Raw genomic sequence first — 21,343 nt, forward strand, 5'->3', positions numbered from 1 at the left:
TGGAGAAGCGGGGCCGGCCCCACTTCTCGCTTGGCGCGCCTCCTTTCTTTGGTCACGGATATGCGGAGTGCGGCAATTTCGGATGGGTTCGGAAATGGCAGTCAGTTGCACGTACAAAGTACCTGTAATGCTTTCAATACGGCATGGTGATGTATCCGGTCCGGTCCCAAGAATCCCGGACCAGACTTGATTGGAAACTAAGAAGTACTATATATATACATGTGCACGTACCTTCGTACATGTACAGGACCGGTGTGCAACATACAGTAACCTTGACCTTCCTAGTCCCCCAATAGCTTCAAGATCCGTTGGAGGTCTGATGGCAGATACATGCATGTCTACGGGCAACAGTAGCAATGAGTGTGCTTCAAAGGTGGGGTCTCAATGTCTTTGTTCGATTTCGAAGCTCCGTATCCTTGATGTTGCCCAGATACACCCTCGCTTCATCTGCTGGCATCGGAGGTAGTGCTGGAATCTGCAGTTCGTCTTCAGTGAGCATCCTCTGCGCATCGTGACCAAAAAGCCAATCCCGCCGCTCCGAGCATGCCCAGAACATGGGATTATCTTGGTTGTCGTGCCGCATCAATTCATCGCGGCGATCCCTTTCCGGACCATCGTAAAGATGCAGCCATTCCTGTAACACGCGTGTGTTCTTGGCCACGTACGCTGCTCTAGGTAGCCGCTGCCTCTCATATGCTTGCAAAGCTTCGGGGAGATTGGAATGTGCCCGAAGTGCTGCTTGTAATGTCGCGGCGTCTTCGGTCGCCTGGGCAGCTCCTTGTGCCATGTACGGCATCATGGGATGGCAGGCATCGCCCAACACGGCCACCTTTCCGCTCGGATGCACCCACCGCTGTAACTGATCGAAATCCGCCAGCCTCCACTTGAGATAGGTGCCGGTCAGGCCGCAAATCTTCCGGACCGGCTCGCACCAGTCTACAAATCGCTTTACCAATTCGCTGTTGTCGGCTTGGGACCGCCATTCGTCCTGTCCGACCGGGCGCCCGACGTCGGTAGCATGAGTGATATCGATAATGATATTGTAGAGCTCTCCACCGCGCAGAGGATAGCCGACGGCATGAGCCTCGGGACCCATCCAATGGACTGCCCATGGTTCGGTGACATAATGGCGCATCGTAGGGTCGTCCAGCAGAGGCTTTGCAGGTACGAGAATACGGTATGCAACATCACCGGTATCTTGAGGTTCGATTGGTGCACCGTTGACAATGTTTCGGACGGCAGATTTGATACCGTCGGCGCAGATGACAAGATCGGCAGATAGTCGTGCACCGGTTGATAGCTTGACTGCAGGCGCTTCGAAGTCATATTCGTCCACCGTACAATCCATTATCAGATTGATATTCTCGTTCTTGTTCGTAGCATCCACGAGGAGAGTGATCAAGTCGGCTCGGTGTAGAAAGTAGTATGGGGCTCCGTATCTTGTCTCCACATCATCAAATGAGCAATCCAGGAGAATGTTGCCTTTGTAATCCACAAAACGGTTTCCAAGAGATATTTCTTTCTTGACGTTACTGAAATCGACGCCCCAAGAGCGGCTGAGACGAGAGGAGTTTGGAGGTACGCGAATGCCAGCACCGACCTAGCATATGTGAATAGGTTGCACTGCGGAGCAGAGTTGTGCATGAACATACCTCGAGAAATTCTTTTGCCGTTTCGAGTACAGTGACCTTGTGTCCATCTGCAGCCAATGCAAGTGCAGATTGTAGACCCCCTATGCCCCCACCAACGATAAGGACGTTTAGATTCTTCATAACAGCGTATGAAGCGTGTGAAGCGTTTTGGTACAAATATTCGGCCTTTGACTAGTCCAGCTCTGATGAAGCTATTAGTAAGACACTAGATGCGAACAATTTTCTCTTAACTGGCCAAACTTCTCTTATATGAACGAGATTCCACATTATCGCGTAAATAAGGTTCCTCCCTCAATGGTTACGGCATGGTAGGGATGGGCGGTTGGGCGCTTGCAGACTGCCGCAGTGGGTACATGCTTCCGCCGCGGAATTATGTGTTCAGAGTGGATGATAACCTTCCCCCCCTCTTCCCCCTCCCGAAAGATAGCTCTATGAGGGGGGACCGAGGTCATAAATTACCATGAGACACTCGAAGTCCGCCGGATCCTGCAACACGCTTTCACCGGTCGCTTACCGAGTGACCGCCGGCGTTCTTGACCGACCATCCCATCCGCCCAAGGAGACTTTTGACGTGCCGATACGAAACCATGAAAAAGCTTAATCACACACCGGTACGTCTGATTATATAAACTGTCATGAACATGGGGAAGAGTCCCCTCTTTTTTTCTGTCATCTAGGGCGAAGATTAATTTCGTCACTATGGCTACATTCAATATCATCGAGCCAGGTGTTGCCTTTATCTCCGGAGCCGCCTCAGGTTCGTTGATCACCTCCAGAGGATACTTTCCCGTCATCTGCAGATCTCCGGAAGGCTGACGATGACTGCTTCTACTTTTATATAGGTATTGGAAAAGCTACAGCCTTCGCTTTTGCGAAACATGGTGTTACTAAGCTAGCGCTGGGTGATATCAATAGCTCAGCTCAAGCCGCTGTTAGCAAGGAGATCCAAGCCAGCTTTCCGAATGTCGAAATAGAGACTCTTTCTCTTGATGCAGGGGACGAAACCTCCATCATCAACGCTCACAAACAGATAGTGGAAAGATTTGGAAGAATTGATTATGCCGTCAACAACGCTGGGGTTCCAGGAGTTCTGAGACGGTCGACAGAACTGACGACAGAAGAGTTTAGTCAGGCAGTTCACGTGAACATGACAGGAGTATGGATCGCACAAAGAACACAGCTTAATCAGATGATGAAGCAGGAGCCCTTGGCTCCAGGGTACCTCGAGTACAGTCAGTTCAATTTCAGGTGTGGTACTGACTGAGTGCCTAGATTGAATCGCGGAGTCATCGTCAATGTGGCGTCGATATATGGTAAAGTCTGTGGGACAGAGGTAACATCTTACTGCACGAGTAAGTTTGGCGTCATAGGCCTCACCAAAAGTGTAAGCTACAATGATATTCTACTCAATAATGATACCGCGAGTCTCTAATCATTCACTTTAGGACTCGGTCGACTATGCTCCGCATAACATTCGCATAAACGCTGTTTGTCCAGGGTAAGTTTTTCAAGCGGTCTAGCATATGGTAATCTTTCGATTGCCTGTTCTGACATTGCTTTTTGTAGGTTCATCGCCACTGCAATGTTGGGCGAAGCTGTGAATCTACCGCAAGGGAACTTGAAAAGGTTCATAGATGGGACTCCGATGAGACGTTTCGGAAAGTCCGAAGAGGTATATTATGCCACTCAATAAAAATAAATGGTACCGGAAGGAGAGCTCACTACGATCAAAACCCTAGATTGCCGACGCTATTATCTTCCTGTCATCTAACATGAGTGCTTTCATTACCGGTCAGGAATTGTCTGTCGATGGGTATGCAGGTTCACGAACCTTACACAAGATCGGAATCTTCTAACAAATGATTAGTGGCTACACTTCGACCGCAAGTTGAATATGATTTTCGCAGCATGTCACACGTCACAAACTGTTGACACAGTACGGGCTAGTTTCCACATAGGTGGGCGTAAAAGTGGTGATATATTTTGTAGCGGACCCTTGATGAGGCTGGTCACAAGCAACACGGCCAGAATTGATATAGCATTATTGAAATATTTAAATTGTAGTAATGAAAATTGAGTTGACTGCTGCCAATGCTTCCGGCGTCAATGAGCTTCTACCTCCCGCTTTGTCTCCAAACATCAATTCCGAAGCTGCTTCATAGCCAGCCTCGATTTCCCGAAAGTTGTTATTGGTCACTTGGATAGTTCTCGCATGGTAGTCGTCCCGGGTAGCTAGAAACAAAGCAGCCAAAGCAACCGTTTCTGATGGTTGAACAATGACCCCGAGCTGCCGCAATCGCGCTACTCCAGCTTCAGGAACCATCCCAGTATCCGTAAAACCAGGCGCGATGCTACAAGTTACGGGTTTTAGTGAGTGGCCTGGTGCATAGATCACGGAAGGCTGTCAGACATACCAATTGAGGCGAATATTCAACGGAGGAAGGAATCGTTTCAAAGCTCGCATCATTCCAATTGCACCATGCTTTGTAGCTGCATAAATGGGACCCCCAAGTGGTGAAGAATAGCCTGTAAGCAGTGTCAGAGAATGCATGTGCCGTGGAGCTAGGTGTTGGCATGTCTGATCCCCTACCGGATTTGGAAGCAGTGACCACAATCGCACCCCCTGACTTTTGTTTTCGCATATGGTGAATTGAAAGCTTCACAGTATTCAGCAGGCCAACAAGATTCACTTGTATGGGAAGGTATTTTGGCTCCAGAAGCTCGCCATCTTCTCCTAGAACGTCGGCGAAGGTGTTTTCAGAGCCACCGACTCCAGCCTGCTTTCATTGAGTAAAGTCTCCAACTAACAGTAAGCAGGGTGACTGACATTAGCCAAAACAATGTCGAGTTGACCATATTGCTTGATACAATAATCGAACAAGCTGACCAAACTCTTCCATTGGGTAATATCCGTGGTTTGAAAGAAGATCCCTTCCACTGCCTCTTTCGGCGGTCTTAGGTCCCCAATGACAACCGTAGCGCTGTTTCTTGTTAGACACAGCTACTTTTCGATCTTAGAATGGTTGTCCCAGACCCTCTTTCCAAGAAGAGCTTGGCAGCTGCAAGGCCAATGCCGGAAGAGCCCCCTACGACCCGTTGGTATTAGTATTCTGTTATTTTGAATAGCCTTTGTTAAGCGGTTACACACCTGTTATCAACGCCACTTTCCCCTCAAGTCGGGATACATTCTGTAAAGTGATGTCCAAGTCCGCCATGATCTTCTCGGGTCCTAAAAGCAACGATGAGGTGTGTCGTCGAGGAAGGGATAAATAATATTATAAAATGGTATACTGGTTCTATTCCGAGGTGCCATGGCGCCACCAAACTCAAAATGATGTTCGGAATTAATTGTCCAGGGATTTCCAAGCCCGTGCCGGCCCGTTGACAGGGTTATTGGCGTCCCACCAACCAGGACTCGGGGGGTATACAAGCATATCTCCGTCCCGTACCGAGTGCACGAATCTAAGCTGGCTGCTCGTATAATTGGACCTAGTGTTGCGTCCCTTAGGATGGCATAGTCTTAGGATCCTTAGGGCTTCATAGCCTATAGGATTTAGGATTGCTGTTAGGATTTGAATAAGCCCGAATGGAGCGCTATAGCTTTTGGACCCTATATATACAGCGTACTTCCCACTGTGGAACAGCAGTCAATTCAAGATCTTTACCCCGAAAAACAACACCTAGTTTGGACCTTGTTGCTGTTCGAATGCCCTCTTGGGATCGCGTAGCAAGCTTTGAATTCCCTAAACAAGTGAACGATGATGGCTGAGAAGAAAGAAGCATCAGAGCAAGAAATCCAAACTCTTGATATGGCAGATTTTGCTGAACTCGATCGCCTGCTCGAAGAAACAGTTGCTGATCCGAATGGAATCCCCGGTGCTGTTCTCGTGGCTCTCAACAAAAAGGGTGCCGACTCCTTGCATGCAAGCCCTTTTACGTGCTAATTCTGAGATCCAGGGGAGACACTGTACTCGAACTGTGCAGGAAAACGTTCCTTGAGTCCAGATGCTTCAGAGATGACCATGGACACGGTCTTCTGGTTGGCGTCATTCACGAAATTCATGACCGCAATAGCAGTGATGCAATGCGTCGAGAAAGGATTGTTGAATCTAGATGAGCCTGTCGGCAATATATTACCCGAATACCTGGAGCCAAAGATTCTACGAGGATACACAGCTGAGGATCAGCCCATACTTGAAACAGCACAACGTACACTTACTTTACGGTCGAGGCATTCGTCCCTAGGTTTTGATTTGTTAGCTGACTTGATGATCCAGTCATTTGCTAACACACACGAGTGGGCTAAGCTATGATCTGTTTGATGAGAAGCTCGTTGAGTGGTCCAAGAAAACAGGCCGCAAAGAAAACCAGTCAAGTGGCACCTTGGTAAGAAGCCTGATTTGCAGACGGAGACTTCCTGACAGCCTTCATTATACAGGAAGGATTCAGGTACCCACTGCTCTTTGAGCCTGGCTTTGGCTATGTTTACAGTTGCGGCCTAGACTGGGCAGGTCAGATGGTGACAAACCTCCAACTTTCAATTAGAATACATGAGAATTAACCAAATATGTAGGTCGAACGGGTAACTGGAAGCCCGTCACTCGAGGCCTATCATAGGAAACATATATGGGAGCCGCTCGGACTGAAGGAAACCACGTTCAAGATTTCAAGCAATACAGAACTGTCCGCTAGGCGTGCTGGACTTGCAATTCGAAATCCGGATGGCTCACTGACTTTTGGCGTCCACAAGCCCCGAGATATAGGTGCAGATATTTGCCCCGGCGGAAGCGGACTTTACGGCACAGGCACAGACTACGCTCGGGTGCTTGCCGAGATTATCAACGATGGAGGGGTTCTGCTCAAACCCGAGACAGTTAAGGAGATGTTTAGACCACAGCTGCCGGATGCCAGATACCTCCAAGAAGAATTCAACTCGTCATCCACCAGTCCAATTAGCATGGCACCAAACTGGGACAATCCGACTGAGGTACAGTACGGACTAAGCTTCTTGATAAATATACACGAGACGCCGACCGGAAGGGCCGCTGGCTCCGCGCAATGGTCTGGGGCCGCGAACACGTACTGGGTAAGTCTCAAATATACTTGCTTCTCACAGTGATGGTGTGGCTCATACCAGGTCTAGTGGGCAGACTATAAAAAAGGCATTGTAGGCGTCGTAATGGCGCAAATTGTGCCGTTCTGCGACAAAAAGGTTATCGATCTTTATAAGGCATTCGAAACGGCGGTCTACAAGAACGTAGATAAGGTCTAATAGAGTATAAGCAGCTTGTTCCTTAGCTCAAGGTTATAGTAGACTGGTGCTGTTAGAACAGATGCTGTGGCGTGGTGGGGAAATGATGTACAGTACATACTTCCAAATTCAGCCAGTTTTCACCAAAAATTCTCTTGTTAGCTCTCTCTCACGAGCGCTTTGGGCCCTGCTTTGGGACACACTTGCCCTTTCCTTGGAAAATGCGCAGCCACCGTCTCTGCGAACATTTTTCCTGTTATTAGCATCCAAAACATTGGACATAGAAGCTCCAAGCGTCATAACACTCAGGTATGTCAACAAATCGCGGTATGTATTGAGTGTTCCACTCTCCATTATAATCAGCCGTATAAGTGGCTTTACAGTATTCCCAGTAATCTGGGTACCAACCGGATTGATGCCAATCAATAATGGCAATAACACGATAGGGCGCATCAGACGTAACTAAGATATTGCTTGGATGAAGATCAGCATGAGTGAAGGTAATAGGCGAATTATCAGGAAGTGAGTCGCGGTATGGATCAGGAATGAGAGAAGGATCTGGCCAATGCATTTCTAACCCCCGTTTAGTTAAGAAGGAGAGCCAATCGTGGAATTCCTTGACCGAAGAGAAAGGGCCAGCGGGGGGCTTCGCATCGTCCGTGAACATAATATCAAGAAGAGGTTGGCGGTTGATATGAACAATTCAACAGTTGCACGATGAACATGATCTGGTCCAAGAGGTTATATCAATGGCTTCGACAACGGAGGAATGTACAAGATCCGTACTAGCAATCACGGCTGATACTCTATCTCAAGCGACTCAGGGATTATTTACGCTGCGCGATCTTGCGATGCAACTATATGATCTGGTCGCTGTCATCACAAAATTTACGTTCGAGATGCAAGAATCTATTGCATTGTTGATGCGCCAATTTGCACGCATATGCAGCATACTTCATACTCTCCAAGGGAGTCTTGCCACGAGAATCAGTCCACCGATTGTGCAATTCACGGACGCGTTAGGAGAGACGTTGGCGCTGCCGTATCAGATGCGCCTCCGATGGGAAACCTTTCGACTTATGCTCAACGCGATTTTCGATGGCCGACCTGGAAAGTCTAGGGTAGAAAGGGGGGATTTTTTGATTATGCACGCTGCAGGCGGAAGACGTCTTCTAGAGGACTCATGGAACCATGCTATCAGGGATGGAGATCACCTCCAGATGTCTATCATTTTGGATGATTTCCTCGCCGAGCAAGACTTCTGTCCTTTCCCTAGCTGTAAAGCTTCACTGCTCAACGCAGAGGCGAGCAATGGTGGGAGAACATGCCCACAATGCAGTCGGTGGGTACTCTTGACCAAAACCGAAAGTCCTCCGGGTGTCCACGAAGAAGATGCGCGCAACATGAATAACATCAGTGCTATGGATTCAGATGATATTGATAAGGAAACGTATAGACTGGAAGAGTCTCAAACCCCCCCCCCCCCCCCCCAAAAGAGCTTATTTTGGAAGACATTGAGCTGTATCGCAATATAAGCGTAATGGCAGCTGGAGTGCAAAGGCTCGATGACAGCATGGCGTTGCTCAGAGACACACAGTCAGGTATGCTATCGCCGCTATCAAGGTAAACAGTTTGAATTACCAACTGAAAAGGCCAAGATACACATCAGCCCTACAATTCATCGACTGGTATCAGTCCGATGATCCCAACCAATGAAACCTGGAAAACAATATCTGGAACTGCAGGGTCGGTGGAGCTAGGTCCTCGTATGTGCGGTGGTACACTGGGCAACAAACACAACTAATAGGCCGCAGTTTTTAGGATCCATAAAGCAGAAGATTTCAAACCTGGTCAAGTAAATGTCTTCGAAATATGAGACAATCATCCGCTAACTCTCATATCTGAGGTGTTCAAACTTCTCGCCTCTGAACCTGTAGATCAGTCGAATTCGACAGCAATTACAATTGAGTGTGCATCGGATTGGAAATGTGTCTCGGCGGATTGGAAATACAGACAGCAATCATTTTCACGCATCCGCCGGTTCGTTATCCGTCAGTTCCGACCACCAAAGTTGTCAGTGCTTGTAAGTTATTTATATCATCATACTATACCCAAAGTCGCTCACTCACTGCTCGTAGGCCGATTATAACATATGATTATCAGGCCACAAGAAAGCTAGGAGTGAAGCCCAAGGACCATGCCATAATTTACACGGGAGTTGAACCTCCAAGAGAGATTGACCAAGAAGAAAAATTACGATGCAATCCCATTCAAGTCATTGGAAGGAAACCACGGGATAAATTGGTAAAGGAGTCCCGTATAAACTACGCTAAGATTTATAATGTAGAACTCGATGTGAAGGCATGCTTTATAGGACATATTGCTCCTTCTTCTCAACATAAACTTATTGCCGATTTCAACGCCACTTGGTTGAATATGAAGCGCAGTCAAGAGGAGTTGTGAAAAAGGGAATGGATTATAATGAATATACGGATTTAGGTTCCAGGAAGGCTTTAGGGCGTTATTGGGAAAGTGGTACAGAATGATATACAGAAGATGATGATTTCATACTTTAACACTTGGTTTTCATACGAAAAATAAAACACTTCGTGAACTATTACACATTCGAGAATTATATAATCTAAGGTCCCATGACCAACTCTGTCAAGCCAAAAGCAGCATGCAAGGACTGGGTGAAGAAGCAAGGGGATATATTCAAGCCAGTCCAGAACTGAGCAGAATCAACAGCAAACGGCATAGATAGAGCCTTGATGCGAGACTCATCCCCAACTGCAGTCAGGAGTTGAAGCCCAAAATAGTCGACTCCATGGGTCATAAGCGTGCCGTAAGTCACATCATATCCTGGAGGGCGGCGAGTGTTGACTTCGACCAAGTATTCATTTACTTGCCATTAAGTTGACAAATTTGATTTTCCCATTGATCGCTACGAGAAATGGTGTTTTATTGGTTAAATGAAGGAAAAGCAATCGATCTGTAAGATATTTACTCATGTGGCTTTGCCCCCTTGTGCCCCTTTCTCCCTTTATCGGGTTCTCAAATAGAATTAGCAATAACTTGTTGACAGCAAAGAAAGAAATGCGTCTAAAGATCAAGTTTACGCGATGCTTTCAATATTTGTGACTCTTTCCGTGGAGCCCATGAAGTGGAGGCGCCATTCAAAGGTGACTACGAACTTGGAATGCAAGCAAGGGCTCAGAAATCCAGAGCCTATAACCTTCACGCTAGCTCCAGCAGTTGAATTGACTGCTTTGACCATCCCAGGGAAGTCGAAGATTAAAAGCATCCTATGTGTCTGCCGGCACTCGAGAAAGTTGAGAAGAAAGACGATTTGTCGGACTTGACAGGAGATCAGTTGAAACTAAAGCGGAGCAAATTCCATGCATCAAAAGCCAGGACTTTCCAATTAGGTGAAATATAAAGTTCTGTTAGAGAACCGACATATACGGCTCTTCACCTCTATTATTCTGAACTCTATGTCTGACCGCAGAAGAACTCTAGTCCGCCGCCGTAACGGTCTCTTAGGGACCTGCGAGTAAGTCAGCCTGTCGGAGTCCATTTGTTTCCCTGAAGGCTGAAGGGTGCACACAGAATGAATATTACAAAGCGTCCTTAGCTAGCGGACCGACAGTCCTTAAGTCGTTTCTGTCGCCTCCGAATGCTATCCTTTGTGAGAAGTAGGAGCTGGCTTTACTCGGTAATGATAAAGGCCATGCCGAAAGAGAAAACTGAACTGCGATCACACGCTGCCCACATGCCTTGGCTTGGGTGTATTCGCCCAAGAGTCAAGTCACGTCGATCTGCGTATACTGTGATGCTTCCGTGACACAGACCTTCGATGCCGGTAGGGAGGCGAACTAGATCGTACCTAATTCTAGCGGCGCGCCTAACGCACTGACGCCAGCACCTACTGTAGTCGAGGAGCTACTTAGAGCTACAAGTACCCTTGGTACCTTAATAGTAACCCCACTATTTGGGAGCTCATCGGGGCTTCTTAGACAGACCAGCTTCTCGGCAGTATTTTTTGGAGAATTAGGGTGGGAGGGTGGAATGGCGGCATATCTAGTTGATTGAGGCTAGTGTTAGTCTCGTTTTAGAAGGGGTTTGATCGCTACACAGGTCTTGGTGATCATATATCAATTATATATTTTATTGGCCGGGAACGAAGTGGATAGTTAAAGTGTTAGACCATGGCCTGGAGAGTGCTGGTACTGTAACGGTTTATAATATCAATACGGGTTTGTCTTTACAATAATGCAGAATGCCTCCAAGTGACGGGGTGTTGATTGTCAGCCACGTGACTTGGCTGAGGCGGGCAGATACTGTAGTTTCACCTAGGCGCTTGGCAGCGGCGATTACGAATTTACGACGGTTTGTCTGTTTTATTGATAATCCGATCCAGCCCAATGGCCAACAACGGCCAATGGCCAATAGCGAATGCCGAATGGCCCATGACCCATGCGGCGGTGATTGATTACGAGGTTCTTACTCATTCCTCGACTAAACCCCCTCGGGCCCCCTACAGCCCCCCCCCCCAGACCTCAGATCTTACCTTACATGCTCGACCTTGACCACCTGAGTCGCGCCCCCGACCCCTAGGGTCAGTAGCGCATTTTTACCCCGCAGTCCCCGGTCTGTCCCTAGTCTAACGGAACGACAGGAGAATAACTTTCACCTGCAGAAACGAAACTCTACTCCCTATGCTTATGCTTCTCCCCTTGTCACATTGCAATTCTAAGTTCGTCGAGTTCCTGTGTCTGAGGAGACGACTGTCCAAACTATGTCACAGACCGTCTTATCAACAACCGACAGTATCGCCCTGTCCAAGCCTGCCAAGGCAGCTCGAATTTACCCCTGCTCGCGATGTCCCAAGACCTTCAAACGCAGTGAGCATTGCTCGCGGCATGAACGCGGCCGTAGGTTCTACTGCTTGACATGACCTTGTGTATAGCTGCATCTTACTAATAGACTACTGCCAAACAGATACCCAAGAGAAGCCCTTTCACTGTAAATATTGTGGCCGACGATATGCTCGCAAGTATGTTGATCACAGAGTCTTCTCAGTTCTGTATGTATCACGCAACTTACTGTTGATAGGGACCTAGTAAATCGTCACGAGAGATCTTTCCATCCCCTTGCCGATAAAATCAATCCGGATTCTACAGAGAATGAGGTCGTTGTGGTTGATTGCCCACGGTCGCCGCCCACCCCGGATCTTGCTGTCCGTGGTTCTTCACCCTCGCACAATTTGGCTACCATCTTGGGGACTCCGCTAGATTCAGAAGCCGAATCGATGCTGCAAAACACAATCCATGTGAACCCCGCAGGCGTTCAATCCACATTCAACGGCGTTCCGAGCCCATCCCCATCCGTTGTGACTTTCTTGGAGCCTGGAACTACGACAGGTGTTGACGAGAGCCAAACTGCCAATGTCTCCACCTTTGCAGGAGAGCAATCCAGTGTGGGAACTGCTTCCACGATCAATTTGCAGAGGAGTATATCGGACCTGCACGCTTGGAACGCATCCGATATGATGTGGCAGAACGCGGACCAGTTTGCGAACAGTGACAACGTTTCCCAGTCAAACGTCGGCCACACAACACATCCGCCCCAGGATAGCGATCACGAGAGCTACTTCAATAACTTTGATATCCTCTCAATGATGCCGAAAAATGGCGTCGATTTCGAAGGGGACTTTTCAACGTATCTGATCCATTCGGGATACAGCCCCGCAGAGAATCTGGACCTGCCACGCCAGGCTTCTGGGAACTCACCATTGCTGCGGTCGTCACTCCTTGAAACCAACAATTCGCATCCTATATCAATTGGAGCGAAAGCGGTGCCATTCAACACCGAGAGAGAGCTGGGAAGTGGAACATTTTCAAGAATGCCAAATGTCATGAAAGAGACACCTCGAAAGTTACCGGTTCCAGTTGTTGATTCCGAGGCGTATGAGAGTATTGTATCTGATGCGAAAAAAAGATTATCCCCAGATCAGCTGGAGGAAATTGAGATGCTGAGCTCCCAGGATATGCAGCAGTTCTTAACAAGCTATTTCACCTGCTTTCATCGCCACTGTCCCATCCTACACCCCACTTCTATGGACTTGAAGTCCGTACCCAGCTATTTAGTATTCGCGATATGCGCCCTCGGTGCTTTATACCGCCTTAGACGGAAAACTGCTAAAGACCTATGGTACTGGGCAAACCTTATGGTTGAAAAGGTAAATAATAACAACCGATTTCCTTCGATGGAGAAGTAATTAACAGAAACTAGGAGTTGCCTGTTCCCTCGTCAGAATTGTTTTCTCCTACCGCCACGGCCGCCGTCCAATGTAGGATGCTGCTTGGAATGTTCGCCATCTTCAGTGGTGGTGACATGACAGAACGCGCTATTTCAGGAGCGGGGTACTGGAGCACGGTAAATAATCCTTTTTTGGAGATGTCTCAGCCTATGCGGACACTGACACGGTGTCTAGGAGTATCGCAAACGGAGATCTGCCCTCGCCCTGATGCCTTACAATCCTTCAACTACAGAATGGGAACAATGGATCTCACGAGAGGCCTCAAAGAGGTTCGTGAAACACAAAACTGTCATCGTATTACTGTGCTGATATTGAGTCCTTCAGATTACTATATGGCATTTTTATAATGTCTTCCATGACAAGCGTAACATATGACCTGTGTCCGGCTTTTTCGGTAACACAGGATCTCGAAGTAGAAATCCTAGATGAGGAGTGTCTATGGGAAGCGAGCACTCTAGAGCAGTGGCAGGCTCTCCGGAAATCACAGACTCCTCGTTCGTCGATAACGGTGAGGGACGCAATGAACCACCTCATTTTTGGCAAGGAGGACTCTGATGCGAATCCAACTCGATGGACAGCTTTTGCTACGACGATGATATTTCATGCGGTCAACGTCCACATGTGGCACATAATGCAATGTACCCAATCTTTCACCGCATTTGCTGTAGACGAGCAAAACAACAGAGTCTTGAAAGCGGCTTTGGTCTTACAAGTTGAGACTGCGTTAGCGAGGTGTTATGCTCTACTCACAGCAGATCGTTCGGAACGGGACCATACTTCCGATGATCCCGAGGGCCCTCTCATCTTCAACTGTCTTGCATTATTACGCAGCGCTTACGTTCGCGTTTTCACAGGGGCCGGCAACTTCGACCGCATGATGCTGCTGAGCGAAGAGCCCCTTCAGGTCGCCAACTCCGTAAACGAATATGTCACGGGCCCCCAGGAGAGAACCGCTTTCCTTACCCGGGCAGTGGACAAAGCATATGGCGGCCTCTTGACACCAATAAAGGCGGGATATCTTTTAGTGCAGAAGACAGCGGCACTAAGCTGGAGTGTTGAGCACGCTGTAGCTGCTTGGGACTGCGCGCTCTTTGTCACGAAATGGATTCACGCCATGGAAATGCAACAGCAGGAGCTACCACCGAATCAGGAGGAGATGAGAAACCTGGTCAACTTCCGCGAACTGCTGGCAGAGGTCGACAGTGACTATAAAGGGTTTGGGTCTTTGGCTGGGGAGGTGACACGGATATGGGCTGGGTTTTTGGATGATACCTGGGTGTTTGGGATTACGCCGCGTATGGGAAAGGTTTTGAGACAGCTGTCAAATGCATTTGCGCAGGATTGGAAGGCTAAGTTTCCGCAGGGGAATCCTGCTGGGCCGATAAGTCGATAGAGGTTAGGACGTGCAAGAATTACAAATAGACCTAGATGAGATGATCGTTCCTTAAAAGAGCATCTCGGAGCACATCCGAGTACACGATTGAGCCAATCACTTTGGTAATCATTCACATTACCTAAAGAACCTCAAATGTGTGGAATGTCCTGATATTTTGAACGAACTTTGAATTGGACATTATCTCATTATTAAAACAAGGTCTTGGTGATGGACAACCGATTCCCAAATTTGCTTCCCCTGCATCAAGCTTTTGTCCCAGCAGCTCTTAGTATTCCGAGTGAGTACGTATAGAGAACTTGGCGAGAAGATTGTGTCTAGACCAGATCGATCGGTATCTGCAGCGCCAGGGTATTAGCAGTTGTCACACAATATTCCGCAATCTAACAGTGCAGTGGTAAACTTACTTCTTCCCAAAGATATATAACGGAACAGTTGTCAAAGTCAGCCCAAACGCCACGCCCCCAAAGACGTAGAAGACCTCTGAAGGTCCCACCGCGGCCGTCCAGTCATTGACAAAGTAACTGAAGCCGTAGAACAAGAAGTTCTTGAACACCATCCCGGCAATGAAGATCTCGTTGCTCATATCGCGGTACGCGTCCAGCGCGTAGGCGGAAGAGGAGATGGTCACGCCGATGACGCCGAAGAGGACAATGCCGTGCACGGCAGCGCATGCATACATGTTCACGGCGTGCTCGATCATGTATCCCCAGGCGCACAGCCCGCCTCCAGTCAGCAGGCCCGCGACCATGACAACGAGCCTGTATTCCGGCTCGTACGTTCCCCCGTTCCGCGCACAGAACCAGCGGATCAGCCGATCGTACACGATTCCTACGCAGATGGATGCGACGATCCCACCGACGAATGGCCCAAGTGATAGGTAGCCGATCCCGGATGCATTGAGGTTGTATGGGGGCAAGGAGAAGACCTGCGCCAGGACATAGGCTTGCGCGACGTAGGTGGCGGTAATGGTTCCCGATATCACCACGACCCAGAGCACGGCGATGTTCATGCACACCGCGAAAGGAGCAATGACGAGCTGCAGGAGATTCTCGTCGGAATAGGTGCCAGTGAAGATGGTTGTTTCTTGCCAGAAGGTCTTCTTCTGGGGAATCGGACGCACGGTCGAGGCCAGGGTTTCGGTGGGAGCAAGAGGCACGCCGTTATTCTCCTTGGCGTCCAGCTCGCGTTGCTGGTGTCGGTGCTCCACTTCAGAAAGATCTTTGAGGTCTTGGACTGCGAGCTCGTCAATCTCGTATCGATGGTCTCTGATGTACGAAGTCTCGGGACAGAAGAAGAAGAGGAGGATGGTTTGGAAGCCGATGAAAGCAATTAGGAGATGGAAGAGATATTTCCAGCCGAGATTGGCGGTTATAGGACCTGTTAGGACACTTGAGAAGTTGGAGATGCCACCGAGGAGAAATTGGATTCCTGATGTGTATCTTCCGCGTTCATGCACAAAGTAGAGATCGCCAATAACCGAGATAATCAAGGACTCGTACGCGGAGATAGCTAAGCCCTGGATGATTCTGGCGGCCAGGAGCCCGTTGTAATTGCTGGTGGCTGAGCCGATAATGGAGCCGATCAAGCCAAAGAGGGAAGAGGCAATGAAGCAGGGTCGTTTGCCAAATTTTCGAGAAAAGGCTGAGTAGAAGGGACCAGAGCCACCAGCGACTAGAAGTTGATAGCCAGAGATGAGTGTTATATGGCCGAGAGGGACGCCAAAGTCCATGGAGATTGTGAAGAGGCCAGCATTCAAGAGCGGCCCGATCGTTGCTGCGTTGAGACAGGTTCCCAGCCCAAGAATGACAACACAAGTCAACTTCTTCGTCGGTGACCAGTTCAGGGGATCATTGGGATCCTCGGATGGTTGAGGGACTAGGACGACGTCTGCATTCTTTCCTGTGCCATGGCGAAGTCCTGCTGTAACGCCTTCGGAATGGGCGACTTTCTCGTCAAGAATGACTGTCCCTGGCACATGTGGCAAATGCCTATCTTCAAGAATGCCTCCAAAGCCCATGGCGATGTCTGTTGGTATTCTGAGATCGCTGAGCTAGGGTGCCTATACAAAGGTCACGGGGCTTTCGTGGGGGATGACTTGATGATATGATAGTATAGGTTGCTAGCAATGCGGTTTATCGCTCACGCAGAATGGTCAAGCATCTTCAAACGACAAATCGTACGATATATACCCCATATACCCCAGCCAAGGCATTGTAATAACCCAGGTTCCTTGATCAAGTGCAGGTTGGCGTTTAACCCCACAAGCTGGAAAATGCGGAGTGTGGGGTCAAGATTGAGGCATTGTACCTACTTTTAGTGTTCCCCCCCTGGGGTAAACAACGCTAAGAATAACCAACCCATCTTGACCGAGATTTAACGCGGCTAGGTCGCCGCTGGTAGCCTCCAAGGCTCCGACTAGACACTATCTACCTAGCTGAGTACGTACTTTAGAGACAGGGCAAGGTATGTATCCTACTCCACCTCGTCCACCAAAGATTGGTAATGAATGCTCTCTCAATCGACCTTTACTTATTTAGGCTTGGTCAGGTTATTCTTGGCGGGGGGTAAATGTCAACCAGCCCTCGTGATACATGGCCATTCCGCGAGAGAGATGTCTACCCTCTAAATATACGCGTGGCACTAATCAACCAACAATTATTAATTGTGAAAATACTACAACTAGTTTCACTAAGTAATGTTTGACCCTAAGCCAGTAATGGAAGCTATATTACCCAAGTTGCGTCCACCTCATTATAGCTTAGCGAAATTCAATAATTTTTGAAGCTGATGAGAATTTCCAATTTCGCTTTAAATCTATGATATAATTGTCCTATGTCTAGTACTCAGATTGTATGCTAACTAGTAATACTAAACATGTTGATTGCAAATTTGCAACCCTCCCTAATATTGCTCAAGGAACCGTTGCGACAACCTTATAGTCCTTCGTAAAGTCGTACTTCAGATTGTTAACACCAAGCTGCATCGTTTTCGCAAATTCAATATCAGTCTCGGTGCGTTTGCACATTTTCAGGAACTCGTCGGTTTCGAGAGCAGTATCAGGATTTTGGTCGAAGAGACGTCGCAGATTCTCGCTCGAAATTGGATCGACCATGGTCTGATACTTTTCTCTGCGGACCTCACTGTACTTGTCCAAGATTGAATCATCTGCCTTACCATCATACATTCCAGCGAGGCAATCGTACAGACCTCCTACGTCTACTATACCGCCAGTCAGGCCAAGGCCACCGCTGCGATCGTGTCAGCACATTATTGTTATTACTGGAGAGGGATGTTATACAATGGATTACATAAATGAGCGGCATCTGCAGCAAGAAGGAAGCGCCCAACCCGCATCTTCTCGGCCAGGCGTTGGTGAACTTTATAGGGATTGATACTTGCCAGCTTGTACCCGTCTGGTCCTGGATGACCTGGTAAGATCTGCTTGAATTTCTCTGGCTGTCGCGCCAGGATTTCTTCTCGCGAAAGACCAGGTATTTCTCCATAAGTCACTCTCCAGAGTCCGTCCTCAGTGATGCGCGCAGCCATGTGCCAGTGCTCTGGGTGTATAATGAAGTTGGCGTCTTTGTAGCCGTATTTCCCGAAATCGTAGTATGTCTGCCCGGAAGAGTGTACGTTAGTAACATGATAAATACCTGAGAATCTCTGTGTGTCATTGAGGTAGGTACCCAGTGAACTTACATTAGTGGCAACTATCTGCTCATCCCACGTCTTGCCGGGAAAGTTAAGGTCTCCGAATAAAGATCTCCTAACCTGACTCGCCGCACCATCGCAGCCAACGATGTAATCTGCTTCCAATCTCTTCGTGCCCGTTGGAGTCTCAACTTCCACCCATGCCTTGTCCTCGGATTGGCCCAGAGAGGTTACTTTGTGCTGCCAGAGCACCTCCGCGTTGGGCTGTAGCTTTAGATGCTTGTACAAAATGCTACCAAGCTTATCAAGAGGAAGGCATGTGAGTTGATCCGGTGCGCCGTCAAGGACACCACCATCAAGGCCAGCAAGGTATTCGCCATCTAGCTTTCGCCAGCATATGGTGCGCGAGATAAATCCTTCCGCTCGCACGTCTTCTAAAACCCCAGCCCGCGCCAATTCGACAACAGCCGGTGGAGCGTAATGAGTTGCTCGTGGCTGACTATCAAGCTTCTCAGCTCCATCTAAAACTTGGGTTGAAATGCCCTTCTTGGAGAGTAAGAGTGACAGGAGAAGCCCAGCCGGTCCAGCTCCTACGACAATAACCTGCAAAAGCCTGTTAATATTCGTATTGCAAAATGATACGATCGGTAAGCTCACTTTTTTAAAACTACCGTTGTTCGTGGCGGTAGGCATCTTGTGTGCTATGATGATATCTTGACCTGTGTGTTGGGGATAGTACAAGAACTGTCGAGAGATCTTCCTCTGAGGTATGAGGCCGGGTGTGGTAAGAAAGATTTTAGCAACAAGTCTCGAGTTATAAAAAGCCCAGTTTGCCGTAATCAGTACTCCACATGTTTATGCTGCTCAGTCAGGCTAGTTATTGTTGCTTTGCCTTTGGCTGGAGAACAGCCCCCAAAAAAAAGGTTGTTTTGGCGGGGTAATCAGTATTCGTAGGCGGGGAAATTTCCTTAGCGGCTATCACCCCGTTCCCAATCGATGCTTGGAAATTTGGGGGTTTTTTTGCCGTAAGCCCAAGCGACCAGGGAATCCGTCTACCCCATGGCCTGACTTGACTACGAGTCAAACGCTATTGGCTACCGAATCAGTAGTTGGGGTATGCACGGATCGTGATGGGAGCAAAAATGGCCCGCCAGAATAAAGACTGGCCTTGGAGCTGGAACTTCGTCCTTGTCCTTCTGCCTTTTCCAACTCTGTCACATTCTCTATGCAACCACAAACATGTCAATTACTGCCATCTTTTCGACACTCTCCTTGCCACAGACCTTTGGGTTGGCTCTGATTGGCGGGTTCATTGCTGCCTCCGTGATCTACTTCTTTACGGTTCCAAATGTAATTAAGGTATGCCATCTCCAGCGTTTGACAGCAGTGAGATGTATCCTCTAATGCATATTTGCAGGATAAAAGAAGAAGACACTTGCCTCCTGGACCACAAGGGCTACCCTTCATTGGCAACCTGTTGGATCTGGCTGATTCTGACTTGGTCAGAGGAAAAGTACAGAACTGGGCTCGGCAGTATGGAGAAATATTCTACACCAAAATTGGCGGCACAGATTATGTCTGGCTTTCGTCGCCCAAAGTAATCAAGGATCTCATGGATAAGAAATCGGCCATCTACAGCTCAAGAGCACCTATGCCACTTGCGCAAGATGTTGCCAGCGCAGGACGACGCCAGCTATTCATGCCCTACGGACCTCAATGGCGATCACTCAGAAAAACATCCCATGCGTTGTTGAATGCCTCCAGCGCAATCAAATATCAGCCAATTCAAGACTACGAGTCGAAGCAGATGATGGTGGAGCTCCTTGACTCGCCAGAACAATTCTACCAGCACAGTAGACGTTATTCTGCTTCTGTCATCATGTTGGTAACTTACGGATACCGTCTGCCAAGCTGGGAGCATCCCCTTATGAAGAAGATCTATACTGTGTTGGACAACTTGACTGAGATGACCGCACCTGGAGCCCACGCGGTCGACAGCTTTCCTTCTTTGACGTTCCTACCTCAAATGCTACTCGGGAACTGGCGAACATTCGGGAAAAAGGTGTTTGCTCACGATAGCAAAGTTTATATGGACCTTTGGGAGAACCTCAAAAAGGAAGTTGATGACGGTACCGCCAAAAACTGCTTTTGCAAGAGCTTCTACGAGAATAATCCGGCAAAGCAGGGCATTGACGATTTGCTGGCGGCTTACACTTGCGGTGGCCTGGTTGAGTAAGCTGATTCAAAACCTTTCATGATTTTAAAATCAACTGCTAACATCACTGCTAGAGCGGGAGCCGAGACAACGAGCACCACACTCAACAACTTCATGCTTGCAATGACATTGTTTCCTGAAACTGCCAAAAAAGCCCAGGAAGAATTAGATCGAGTAATAGGCTCCGAGCGCATGCCCGACTTTGAAGATGAGAAACAGCTACCATATATTAGATCTATGATCAAAGAAACCTTGCGCTGGCGTGCAGTAAACAAGTTTGGAATGACGCATGCAACGAGCGAAGACGACTGGTATGAGGGACATTTTATACCTAAAGGCACTGTAGCTGTGCTAAACTGGTGGTAAGTACACACAAAATGCACATAAGATAGGTTTCTAACGATTTAAGGGCAATTCATATGGACCCGGAGCTGCATGAGAATCCAGCCGAATATCAACCAGAAAGATACCTCAAAAAGTCTCTTCCAGCGGCAGACTACATCAATTCAAACGACCCATACGAGAGAGATCACTTCACATATGGTGCTGGAAGAAGAGTATGTCCTGGAGTACACGTTGCTGAGAGAAGTTTGTTCATCGGCGTTGCGCGCACTCTTTGGGGTTTTAATATCAGCAAGGTAAAGGGTGCAAACGGTGATTTCATTGAGCCAGAGACTGGTATGGTTCGAGGGTTTTTGAGTGTCCCAAAACCTTTTGAGTGCGAGATTAACCCTCGATCTGCTAAACACGCCAAGATCATAAGAGAAACTTTCAGGGAGGCTGAGAAGGCGGGAATTTAGAATTGATCTTCTTATTGTTTATAGTAAATTCCAATATCACAATCATTAGTCATTTT

The 21,343-nt window shown here is 48.2% G+C and overlaps 6 protein-coding genes across 6 annotated transcripts; 3 read left to right on the forward strand and 3 right to left on the reverse strand.

Annotated features, from left to right (window-relative positions):
* Positions 1-367: 367 nt before the first annotated feature.
* Positions 368-1,772, reverse strand: OpS4_3 (FAD-dependent monooxygenase; the record flags this gene model as incomplete). The annotated part of the gene is made up of 2 exons (XM_031149570.1): positions 368-1,600; positions 1,653-1,772. 2 exons carry the CDS (start codon positions 1,770-1,772, stop codon positions 368-370), a joined length of 1,353 nt encoding a protein of 450 aa, XP_031004426.1.
* Positions 1,773-2,351: 579 nt separating this feature from the next.
* fabG_9 (3-oxoacyl-[acyl-carrier-protein] reductase) lies at positions 2,352-3,508 on the forward strand (the record flags this gene model as incomplete). The annotated part of the gene is made up of 6 exons (XM_031149571.1): positions 2,352-2,409; positions 2,495-2,900; positions 2,925-3,036; positions 3,098-3,150; positions 3,219-3,324; positions 3,392-3,508. 6 exons carry the CDS (start codon positions 2,352-2,354, stop codon positions 3,506-3,508), a joined length of 852 nt encoding a protein of 283 aa, XP_031004429.1.
* A 1,905-nt stretch (positions 3,509-5,413) lies between these two features.
* Positions 5,414-6,924, forward strand: mlcH_1 (Acyltransferase; the record flags this gene model as incomplete). Its single annotated transcript, XM_031149572.1, has 6 exons — positions 5,414-5,558; positions 5,610-5,907; positions 5,930-6,038; positions 6,091-6,171; positions 6,226-6,738; positions 6,796-6,924. The coding sequence occupies 6 exons, from the start codon at positions 5,414-5,416 to the stop codon at positions 6,922-6,924; spliced, it is 1,275 nt and encodes a 424-aa protein (XP_031004428.1).
* Positions 6,925-14,886: 7,962 nt separating this feature from the next.
* On the reverse strand, positions 14,887-16,671 carry HOL1_1 (Protein HOL1; the record flags this gene model as incomplete). Its single annotated transcript, XM_031149573.1, has 2 exons — positions 14,887-14,956; positions 15,026-16,671. Coding segments are annotated over 2 exons (1,716 nt in total), but the record flags the coding sequence as incomplete, so codon positions are not given.
* An 861-nt stretch (positions 16,672-17,532) lies between these two features.
* On the reverse strand, positions 17,533-18,965 carry terC (FAD-dependent monooxygenase; the record flags this gene model as incomplete). The annotated part of the gene is made up of 3 exons (XM_031149574.1): positions 17,533-17,869; positions 17,920-18,236; positions 18,321-18,965. 3 exons carry the CDS (start codon positions 18,963-18,965, stop codon positions 17,533-17,535), a joined length of 1,299 nt encoding a protein of 432 aa, XP_031004430.1.
* A 546-nt stretch (positions 18,966-19,511) lies between these two features.
* yanC_0 (Cytochrome P450 monooxygenase) lies at positions 19,512-21,287 on the forward strand (the record flags this gene model as incomplete). The annotated part of the gene is made up of 4 exons (XM_031149575.1): positions 19,512-19,631; positions 19,690-20,504; positions 20,562-20,849; positions 20,897-21,287. The coding sequence occupies 4 exons, from the start codon at positions 19,512-19,514 to the stop codon at positions 21,285-21,287; spliced, it is 1,614 nt and encodes a 537-aa protein (XP_031004423.1).
* Between the last annotated feature and the right edge of the window lie 56 nt (positions 21,288-21,343).

This window comes from Lachnellula hyalina (assembly GCF_007821495.1).
Source record: "Lachnellula hyalina strain CBS 185.66 chromosome Unknown contig00089, whole genome shotgun sequence".
In the NCBI taxonomy this organism is placed as follows: domain Eukaryota; kingdom Fungi; phylum Ascomycota; class Leotiomycetes; order Helotiales; family Lachnaceae; genus Lachnellula; species Lachnellula hyalina.